General features: G+C 33.7%; 1 protein-coding gene across 4 annotated transcripts in view; it reads right to left on the bottom strand.

Moving 5' to 3' along the window:
• Nucleotides 1–7,281: 7,281 nt before the first annotated feature.
• Nucleotides 7,282–12,102, bottom strand: part of MAPK8 (mitogen-activated protein kinase 8) — a 104,124-nt gene continuing 99,303 nt past the window's right edge. For 2 of the 4 annotated variants that reach the window (XM_056800676.1, XM_056800675.1), the window contains exon 13: nt 7,282–11,736. In XM_056800676.1, coding sequence (XP_056656654.1) covers nt 11,720–11,736 — 17 coding nt within the window. In that variant the 3' untranslated portion in view covers nt 7,282–11,719. The remainder of the gene's footprint in view (nt 11,737–12,102) is intronic. The other 2 variants (XM_056800673.1, XM_056800670.1) reach the window with 1 other exon arrangement.

Below are 12,102 nucleotides of genomic sequence, written 5' to 3'. Positions count from 1 at the left end.
AAGATCAGCTGGTCATCGGATAAGAAAGAGGGACAGCTGATGGTTGGACAGTTTGTTATTCCAGCATCCTTAAACTATCAGAAGAAAGCAAGGAAGACTCCTTAGCACACTGTTGGGGTCATCTTAAGGAAAATCATTGACAAGTTTCAGAGATAAACCAGCAAAGGTGGTTTCTAATCACAATCACCTGAGAAATCAGATCCATTTGAGAAAGTCATTTGATTTCCCCAAATTGGAGTTTGTTTACTTCTATGCAAAACGAAAGGGTTGTAAGAGATGATCTGAGGTCTCTCCTGGCTCTAAATCTGTAATTCTATGGAATAAACAGCCTTAATATTGTGTGTGTGTGAGAGATAGATTCCTTTGCAGTTTGGAGCAGTCTATGTACACCGTTTCAGACTGTATATTGCCTGTATTCATAATGGAAGGAATGTTAAATTTCAGTTAGAGGTTAGTACACACACACACACACACACACACACACACACACACACACACACACACACACACACGTGTGTGTGTGCATGAGCATGTGTGCACTGTGGTTTTTTCAGCCCATCCTAGTTCACAGATTCCATGGGATTAATCCATGGCCCACTTAACCATCAAGTACCCCCAGCAACTCTTTAAGTCTCTAAGTTGAGTTTGGCATTAGTTTCTCACTAAAGGAAGCAAAAATCATAAAATTAAACTGCTTGAAGGAACTTTAAAGGCCTGATAAGACCAACCTCAATGCTTTAGAAAGTGGAACTGAGGCCCCCAAAAGTTGCTTATGTCTAAGATGTTCTTAGTTCCTTGTTCCTATAGCAAGCAAAATATTAAAAAGAGATATAATTAAAAAGCAGGATACATGGATGTGTTCATTATATGCTGAGCCACAATTGCATTTAAGAAAAACTGAATAATGTTTTTTCCACTTTCCTCCATAAATATGGTGACCATTGCTTTAGCCACTCTATCATTCTCACACATGACATAGGTCCTCCTGCCTCTTTTGCTAGATCTAGAAAGTCTGGCAATCAAACACAGAATAAAGTCATCTTGTGTCTTTTAAAAGTACTTTTAAAAAATTACAACTGTCATTCCTACTTCTATGGTCAGAAAAAGAAATTAAATTATTTAAGAAAGGTGAAGATAATTCAACCAAACACTCTTAGATAATGAATAAACATATGGACTGGAATCCATTTGCTTATTAACAGTTCACAGTTATAGAGCATTTTAAGATTTATTGGACACCTTCTTTATAAAAATCTCATTGTACATAACAATATGAATCCTATTTTACAGATGAGGAAACTGAAGCTAAGTCTTAGATTACTAAGTTAGATTACTGAATCATACTATTTCAGTTGGAAGGAACCTTGATAGCCAATTTGGATGTATATTCAATTATATATACATCTTTTTCTAAACACATGCAGATAATATTTTTTCCAAAAAAGAATTCCCACAATAATACATTTATAGTACAAGGAGGTCATCCAGCATTTGCTTTAGCAACTGAAATGAAAGAAAAGCCAATTGAATCTCCTGAGACAATACATCCCACTCTAACTGCTCTGAAGTTTTTTCTCCTGATATCAAATCTAATATAGTTTCCTGCATTACATTGCTATTTAAAAGTGTCAGAAATGAAACTCACTTCTGACTCCAAGACTAATCATTACTCCTACCCCTAAAGCATTAGCTGATATTAGGAATTTAGGGTTTGAGGCTAACTCTTGACTTCAATTCTAGGGATAAAATATTGACATAACAGTGATCAAAGATATGTGTTACCATAGTTTCTGATTCGTATGTGACTTAAATTTTGCTGGATTAAATAAATGAAGTAGGGGGCATAATTGCTAGCTTGTATTTGGTGTTTCAAGTTATTAAAACATTTTAATATCTATTGCTTCTTTTAATTTTACCCCTATCACAAGCCTGTAAGGTAGGTGCTATTATTATTTCCATCTTAAATATGAGAAAAATGAGACAATACTTAGGTAATTAAGCCTAGGGTGTCTCACATCTAAGTGTCTGAGGGGAAATTAGAACCTAGGTTTCAGGATGCTCAAACCATTAGTAATTTCTTTTCCTTAAATAAAAGTTGCATTTCAAATTCTGTCTAAAGTGATAGTTCTGAATGTTAAAATATAAATCTATAAACATTAATATATATGTAGGAATTTGGGGGATAAGGTATGCCAAAATTTTTCAGTGTATGATCATAAGAGCTTTAATATAGTCATTTTAAATGGAAATCTAAAATTGTACATTCCTTTGCATTCTTAAGAGAATTCAAAATAGAATTAAAATTTGATTTGGGGGGGATAATTCAGGGTTCTCATTTTTTGGACTATTTTGCATATAACTTACAAATTGGGATAAGTGAAAACATTAAAGTTTTTTCTAAGTTATATATTTGGAAGTGAAAAGAAAAGCCTGAAATTATATTGTTTACGTTGTGGAAGTCCCAGGAACAGAGAGCCACATAAAGAATTAAAGACCTTAGAGGTCACATAGGAATAGGAAGACATGCTTGTCTTCTGGGATCAATCTTGGACATACTCTAGTTTTTCTACAGATAAAAGTGGCTTTAAAAGTTTGCTCACTTGAAGAAAATACCTGCACAACTTTGAAGGAAATTAACCTGGCTTACAGCTATAGTCTCTTGGAGTACCAGGAGAATATTAGCATGAAAAAGATGGGATATTTGTTTCAGAATCTAGTTTGAGAATCATTGAAAGCACTGGACAATTTCTCCATTGCCACCCATCCAACTCTGTCCTGTTCAAATCTGGTTCTTGGCTTACAATCTGCAATCTTTAGTGTACATTCAGGATTTGAGGACTGAATGGGTTATTCATCTGATTACATACTGTAGTACTAAACTAAACTATATCCATTAACAAGTTACCCCCCCCCTTTATGAATTCTTTCACTGAATCATTTATAATGAAATCCTCTGTGCACAGACTACTTTTGAGAAGTGGGAAATATCTATGGCATTTATCTTTACAAATATTAGGCAAGATTCAAGGATCTGGGCTTTTGACATGCTCCCTCCACTAATGTATAGTACAAACTTTGTAAGATGCATCTAGCTCCTGTGACTGAGGCTGGCTCATAAGAAAAGCCAGAATTTTCTCCTCCTCCAGATTCCCATCTCCTGGGGCCCCCTCCCCCAATGAGATCAGATCCATACACTCTTCAACCTGGCACTTTTCTTAAGTGCCAGCCTCTGTCACACTCCCCTCTTTTTTATCATCTTGCAGTAGCTAATAAAGAATATCATTTATATGGGACTTTAGTTTTTAAAATGTTTTAAAAAACACATCTCATTTGATTCTAGTACATGAAGAACATCAATTGTTAAATATCAAGGACCAAAATGTCCAAAACAGAACTTTTAACACTCAAACCCTTTCTTCTCCATAGCTTCTCTCTACTTTGCTGAAGGCACAACCATTTATCCAACTACCCAGTTACCTTGAAGATCATCCTTGACTGTTTCCTCTCCCCTTAGACCTATCCCTAAAATTTTCAAATCTTTCCCTTATTCCCAATCACCTAGCCACCACTTGAATTCAGGTCTTTATTAGTCTTGCCTTATCTAATAGTCCAATTGGGCTCCTGTTTCTAATAGCTTCCCCCTTTTGATAAAATAACACATCAGACTATGTGACTGTTCAAGAATAAAAACTTTTCCACCATCTTGGTTTTTAAAGTCCCTCACAATCTGGCTTTTGTCTACCTTTCTAGACTTCCTTCACACATATTCTACATTCTAGTCTCACTGGACCAGTTGCTGTTCCCTATACAGCCAGCCTTGTACAAGATGCCCATCTTACCTCAGAATTCTTAGCTTCCTTCAAAGTTAAACTCAAGTTTGCTGTATAAAATGTTAAATATATATTTTGTACTTTCTGGTGAACATGTTTCTCCCCAATAGAATGTAAGCTCCTTGAGAACAGAGATTCTTATTTTTGTCTTTTTGTCTCTAGCATCTAGTAACCAGCATAGAGGAGATACTTAATAAATAGTATTCAATTATTTAAATGCAGGTCTTATCCAAGTTCAAACATCTTTTCCTTTTAATTTTTCATAACCACTGCTATGAGGGTAAGTAACTGTATCTAAAATCCTGATTCTTCTCTTTTACTTATGTTTTAATAGATTTTGGCTTTCAGTTTAACTATTTAACTGAAAAAAATTTTTTTTGGTGATCTAGGAAAACTACTTGAAGTGAGATTCTAGCCCAAGAATCAATCAGTCATTCAAAAACATCTATTGCTACCTATTATGAGGTTTTCCCTGAGGGGAAGAGAGATGAATAAGTCTGCAACCTTACAAAAATTTTTTAAAAACTTATTTCCCACATAAATTACTACAATTTCAAATTGTAATTTTGAATCCAATGTTTAGAGCTAGACAACTTAAGTGATAGATTAAGTGTCTCATTCTTGCTAGACTTAGAGGTTTATTATAAATGACAGGGTTAGTGTCTATAAAAAGGATAAAGTTACATTCCCACTTTTTTCTCCTATAAAAATGATTTTAATGTGACTACAATAGGCTATTTATTTGGAAAGTTATTAAAAAGTATATCAGCTAAAGGATAATGGAGGAAAACTGCTTTGTTTTCAAACTTTGCTTGGTTCAGTGATGCTTGGAAAATATTTTTATAATCAAATGAAAATCATATTAACACACTTTTTCATTTAGTTTACTGTAAGGAACCTGAAACAGAAGGCTTAAATGAGAAATATGCATATTGGTTCAATCAAGGCAGTAAGTTCTAGATATATGTTAGGTATAAATGCCATTTTCTCACTAATACCAGTATCTTATAAAATCTGTAAGAAGCACTGATCTATACCTTATAATCACTGAAAAGAAAAATATAATATACATATTGTGTATTGCTTAGCATATATGCCACCACTCCTCTTTGTAATTAGTGTGTATAACCTTTTGTGATAGATCCCAACAGAAATCATTTCAACAGAATACCAATGCCAATGAGATAAATGAATTAAGCACAAGTTATTCCCTTACCTTCACTGTAGTATTGATACCAACTTAACCACAAATCACTATATGATGCAAATGTCTGCTTTAAATTTCTGAAATGAGTACTGGGGCTACATGATCTAGGATCTCCAATTAGTTAAGTAAATTAACAGCTTAAGATTTTACAAACTTAAACAAATAAGGTCAAGTGTGAGCATTTCAGAGATGCCTACCAAAAAGTAAAAGGTTTAATTTGCTTTCCACAATTCCAAGGGAATATGGTAGTTGTTTTGGTCCAGTTCTGTGAATTGTAAAGGATAATTTTAGCTTTGTGACCTAAACTATATTAATTATTGGTCGCCATGGATATCCCAAATAATAAAAAAAAAATTACCCAACTCAGTCTGGAAATTTATGGTGATTTAATTTAATATAGTGGAAAAAAAATTAAGAAGGGAGAAGGAAAGGGTTTCTCCCACCTGGCTTGTGCAGGGCGGGAACATTAGAGGCTCTAGAAGGTAAGGTTTTGGAGAGTAAAAGAGGAAGGAATCAGCCTGAACTCCAAGAGGGCTCAGTCAAGATGCCTGAACCTGAATTAGCTCAAGGGCAAACTCATCGCCAAAACCCAAATAGCTGCCACCTTGCCAAGATGTCACGCTTAGCATGCCGCCAGCCAGAGACGCCTATCCAGGAAAAGAGGCCAAAGAGTGGAAGTGATGTGCCCTATACAGACGATTTTATGTCATTTTCCTGCATCTCATCTGTACCAATGTTAGCTTAGCTTGACTTAGGACAGCCCAGGGGACTGTCCGCTGTTCTTGCACACGTCTGTTGAAGGCCATTTTCTCAGATACTTAATCCTTGAGTATGGGTGCAGACATTCCTGACCTTGTTAAACTAAGTAGGGTGGAGAAATGCATAGTTCCAAGACTTGATTCTGTTAAACCAAGTATCTCCATTTTACTAATCAGGAAATAGCTAAATCAGATCTTCTATGGTCTGAGTAGGGTGGAGTAGTTTTAAAATTCACAGAGTTCAATAGGAAGTCTTAGAGGAATGTGTGGAAAATCCCTACACCAGTATAGCTGATATTCAGTATGTCTGAGTTACCTGAGGACAGATGCCATTTATTACCTGATTTTACCTATTGTCACACAGCTGTATGTCTCTGCAACTTCTCTACCAATATGCCATGTTCATGCCATGTTGTTTAACAAAATGCCATTTTTAGAGAACTAAGACAACCAAGAAGACTTTGAGGACTGGCTATTCCTAAAAGGAAGAAACTAGTTTAAAAAATTTCTCTGTTTTACATGGTAACCAGCAATGGCCTAAGAGATAGCGCAGGCAGGTTATTTAGAAATCAAATCCTTCCCCAAGGGAGAATAATCTGTAGAGGCAAGTACAGAACAATTACATGTAATAAAAATAGAAAAAATATATCAAGTTCTACATCAGCTTCCTTTTTTCTGAAAGCAACAGGAATATTTTCCAGGATTATTTTATACATTACATATTTAATTTCAATAAAATAATGAATATAATAAAGCCATAACAGATCCCTGACAGTGGGTTAAGGGCATAAAACCAAGGTGTCTTTCTGTATAACACTGAGAGTACCAGTGCTTTACTAGAACCTACATATCCTAAAAACATCCACCCCTAAGAACCCCTGCCAGAATCTGCCTCCAAGGTGCCAGGATTCCTCTTTTATTTTCCCAAGCTGAGTTTGGTAGACACCATATTCTAACACTATTGTCTACACTTACTAAAACAAACCTATCCTTTACTATAATTTTAAAACAGGATTTTTCAATGAAACAACTCTTAATTTCAATCTTGTCATACAACTTTTTTTTCTTTTTTATTTAAAATATTATAACCAATTGACATACTAGTTAACATTGTTTACATTCCAGTGGTACGTGTTTAATGACCTATGGCATGGGTGATTAAAACCACAATAATCATCTCAGCATTCCCCACAAAGTGCCACATTTGTTTTTTGTCTAAGGGAGAGAGGATGTAGGACTAGAACACAGAGAGCAATGACTGAAAAAGGAATGGGGTTATGTGGGTAGAAAAGCAAATGTGATTTAAAATTTTAAAATTGTGAGGTTTTAGACCCACCCCCTAAAACAGGATAATCTGCTTTGAGAAAATAGAGGTCACATTCCAGGTACACAGCTCATTTGCTCAACTTTACTGTCAGGCTAAAAGATTAAAAGCTTCCCAAAAATATACCAAATATTGGGCCTACAAAAGTAATTCATCTGTTCGTAAAATTTACTAAGATTTATTCCTTTTGTAAAATGTAAAGAATGGACTGATACTACTAGATCTTTACTTACAAAAACAGACAATAATCAATTCACCAATCACATCTAACACAACTTTCCAGGAAATACAGTCAAAAAAAGGATTTACATGTGAATGCTTCTTACTTATGCAAATGATACATTTTACATACTTACTGGTATCATCTCAACATTGGCCATAAAGGAATTAGAAAAACACACTTACAGTTCACATTCAGCAAAGGTCTAATAGTAAGGGCAACAGTTTACTCAGGAAAGCATAGAAAATTAGTGTGAGGTAGTTCAATAAAAACCTAGTTTAATTTATAAGCCATTGTGGAAGTGGAAACATTGTGCAAAGCTAATCCACAGGTCTACTTATCACAAGTTTCAGTAAATGGAGAGAAAATTATACCAGAAATGATTAGTAAAGTGTTACTCTTACTAGACTCTCCTTAAGAGCACTTAACTAAGAGCAATTAAGTGAACCAGAACAGCTTTAAGTGATTTTTTTTTCATGAGGTTTCTAATCTTACCCCATACTATACATCTCTGCTTCAATGCCCTTCAATTCTTCAACTTGCTGTCATTAAGTGAAAAAAGACAAAAAACAAAAAAAAGGCTTATTCTGAAAATCTCAGTAGAAAAAAAGGCTTCTAAAGATCAAACATAAAATACAATATATATATACATATATGCATCATATACTAAAATATAAAAGGATTTATATAGGCAGTACCCAAAGAGTTACTGACAAAACAATGATGATATTTGAATCCTTCCACTATTGGTAGAATCTTAACAGGGGTTTGTGGGGCTTCATGCATCCACTATCTAATGTGTTGCTAAAGAACAATACACATGAACAGACTACAGTAGCATTCTTGAAAATGGACTATATATGATTTAGATCAAAATGGAATACAAGTGAGTGTCTAGGCAACACTGAGTAGTTGTCTTCATATGTGTAGCAGAAACTGGCCTATAAGGTGAACCAAGTTGTTTGGTAACCCAGGAGATTGCTTCATTTGTCTGATGATTTCCACTACAAAAGTCATGTCTTTTCTAGCTTCCTCTTCTTAGACAATACTGCAGGATTAGGAGAATCAGTCAGAAAAGAAAGTAAGATTTAACAAGTAAGGCTTTTATCATTACAATCAAATTCATGGTATTTCAAGAAGTTTGGTGTAGTAGTATCTCTATTTAAAGAGCTTTCAGTTTCTTCTAGAAAGCCTGAGAAGGATGTAACAGTGCCTTTCCCAACTTGGAATAGCAAACATCAAAACAGCCAGACTGATTGACAGTATGTGGCAATATAAAATAAGATTTCTAAAATGAACGGAAGAAAGATGATTGGCATGGATATGTGGTCCAAATAAACAGAAGCCAACAATACAATCATTTTAAAATTGATGCTTAATAAAAATTAGCATGTAAAAGTACAGCATGGAAGTGGAACAGCAAAATACTGATCTCCCAGCTTACAAATATGACTAACTCATCTTGACTTAACATTAATATTCATAGCGTAAACTGATAGGCATATTTTAAGTTCCTCCTGGAAAAAAACATCAAAATTATAAAATATGCAAGCTTGTTTTACATAAATAGCCATGGCAATCTCATTTGTGACTTCCATTAAAAAAAAACTATATATATTTAGTTAAGATGCCTTAAAGATCAGAACAATTTTAAAAAATAACATAAAAAGGAACTTGTGCATAGACACCCTCACTATTATAAAATGTAAATCTAGTTAAGTAGTGCTAAGAATTTGTGCCATATAAATCTCAGACACAGACAACACTTAGCCAAACTAAACCGTATGATCAATATATAGGTTGATGAATATTTTAGATCACTTTAGGGAATAAAAGTTCTTATTTTCTGAATTTAGCTGACAAATGCTGGTTTTTTCAAGTGGTAGCTGGCACTTTTAAAAAGTTATAGATAGAAGAACATTTAGTTTTCCTTGCCAATATTTGGGCCAGTGGGAAATGAAATAAAAATAAAACAAATTATTAAATAAAACAACAATTTGCTGGTAGGAGGTAAGTATTATTTACTTTGTTACTTTTCTACTCTGATGGCCCATCATAAAAAAAAAAAACCCAAAAAGAAAAATACAAAGTATTGTGAGATTCTACAGGAAGATAAATCTAGAAAGTACATCTTTTAAAGTGCAATAGTGACCTAACCTATTAAGAGAAAAAAATGAAGAAACTGTTAAACTAACCTGTCAAAGTCAAAAGAACACAATCACATGAGAAACTTGAAGACTGATTCTCAGTCTTGGTTTTATGAATCAAAAGGTGTCTCACAATTCTCAAAAATAAATTAACTTCAATTAATTTTAATTAAAAAAAACACACAGCCATGTTGCCCCTTTGAAGAGTGTCAAAAAATAAGACAGCTGGGTATTGCAATTCTAAGAATGGTAGGAATCACTGCTTTAATGCATCAACAATAATTTCACCTTTTAAAGATTTACTAAAAAGCTAAATTAAAGCAATATTTTAAAATACTGAGTGCTAACAATAATCTAAAATATCTTACACAAAAGGTTATTTCCCCAAAATAAATACATGACCGAACATCTAGTGAACTTCCAGAAACTGAAAATGAGCTCCTTTCCTAATTCTGGTCATTAATTCTCCTGGGCCTAGGAATTTGCTATTAAAAAAAAAATAAATTAAAAAATAGAATAAAAATTTCAAATGAACTAGAACAAAAACTTAGATGTTTGTTCTATTTCAACTCACTACACAAATCCCTTTTTCTTCAAAAAGTGATCAAGAGTCAAAAATTTTTACTGAAAATGTGCATTTTTTGAAATGAGATTTCAATGATTGCTTTACCTAAGAAAAAGTTCAGTTCCAGAGAAATAATTTTGCAAATATAAAATGTAAACAATTAACATACATTTGTCAGGAGCAGCACCATTTTACACTACTTAGCGACTGTATTAGGTGTTTTATTGAAAATTAAGTTATCAAAAATTAAAGACTCAGGCTAAAGAAGAACCCACCATTTATTCCTCCTCTACTTATATGAAGGAGCAAGGCCTTAGAAAAAGATATCTTATATATGGCTATGCAGTACTATTTTAAGATTAACAGTATTGCTTATATGATACCTACAGATTTCTAAGTAGGTTCTGGGACATCCCGACAGCTAGTAGATAATAGGAATATGCTACATCTAAATGAAGAGAAACAACTGGCCAGGAAATGAGTTTCCCCTCTTCCCTCCCCTACCAAAAATAGGTGTTCAGCTGATTCTGATACCAAGTAATAGGAAATCAGAAATGGTCAGGAGCCAAGGCTATCTGAAGATGAAATCTATTTAGAGGGACTCCAGGACATTTCTGGGGATCTGTGTCCTAGAAAGATAGATTAGCTTTTGTGTGTACAAAAACAGGCTAATAGCTAGTAGAAGTAAACCATATGTTTATTTGCATTGAAATGTATTATTCATGAAGTATCCTCTTGACTTGATGTGATCATAAGCTTTTAGCATGCCATAATTGTGAAGAATACACCGTATCTTTTTTTTATTTTGGGGGTAGGCTGAATATATGGCATCTTAGAAAGACATGCTTTGCATTATTCTGCCATTCAGATGAAGTGACTTTGACAAGAAATTATGTTGGGTTTCCTACTAATTGTTTTGACTAAATTAAGATGGGCAAATAGCAAGAATTGGAGGTTTAACTCAATCATTTACAGTAATTATACCTGAATATAACTGGCTACAGAGATATATCTTACCTCTTTCTCCAGGGAATAAACTAATGACAAGCACATAACCCTGAAGGATATTGTCATGAACAAAACATCTGGAATAAATTCTAATAAAAAAACCACTATAAAATCTTAAATAATTCATGATAAAGGCAAGTCACCACATAATAGTTGCTTTGATAAAACAAAGCTTTCAAATTCAGTTAAAAATGAATCAGCAGCATAAGGTAAAGCAAATAGGCAAAAATTTTAAACCATGATAAAATTATTAGGTTTACATTATACAGATAATTACAGCAAAAACAAACAAACAAACAAAAAAAACCACAATATATTTTGTGGCATTTTTAAAAACAACTTACAGTTTTAAATTACAGCACTTGATATTTTTTTAAAAAATGAATCCTACATTTTTTGGGAAAAAACAAAACACTCAAAAATAAGACCACTGAATTGTTTTCAAAGTAGTTCTATCAATACCTAAATGAATCCCCTTCCCTCCTGCATCCCCCCTCCCTCTACCCTCCCACCCCTGACCAAATAGTCATCTACAGCAGCCCAGAGGTCCAGCTGATGTTTCTAGACTGCTATCTGTATCAGAGGCCAATGTTGGATCTGTTGACATTGAAGACACATCATTGACAGACGATGATGAAGATGGATGTTGAGAGCCACTAATCACTGCTGCACCTGTGCTATGAGAAACAAAACAGCAAATCAGTTGCAGATACAGTTGCATAGAGAGTTGCTTGCACTGCATTGTCCTCAAGTAATGGCTACTAGTATCTCCTAAGCTAAATAAAACTCAACACTAAACAGTATGACAATTTTTCACAATGCTCACACATTTAAAAATATCTTAAAAGGGAAAAGAAAATAAACACTTTAAGTGTAATGGGCATCTTTCAGTTTAAATGGAAAATGACACTTAACTGCTTCAGATGCATTTATAGTCATTAAAATACAAACATGCAAATTGTATATTATATGTAAATTAATAAGTATATTAAATATACATTAAAATTAAAAAATAAATATTAAATATAAAAACCAATATGTGC

This window comes from Monodelphis domestica, chromosome 1 (assembly GCF_027887165.1).
Source record: "Monodelphis domestica isolate mMonDom1 chromosome 1, mMonDom1.pri, whole genome shotgun sequence".
Lineage (NCBI taxonomy): Eukaryota > Metazoa > Chordata > Mammalia > Didelphimorphia > Didelphidae > Monodelphis > Monodelphis domestica.
The sequence above is the reverse complement of the archived record's forward strand: the minus strand, read 5'-3'. Positions and strand labels throughout refer to the sequence as shown.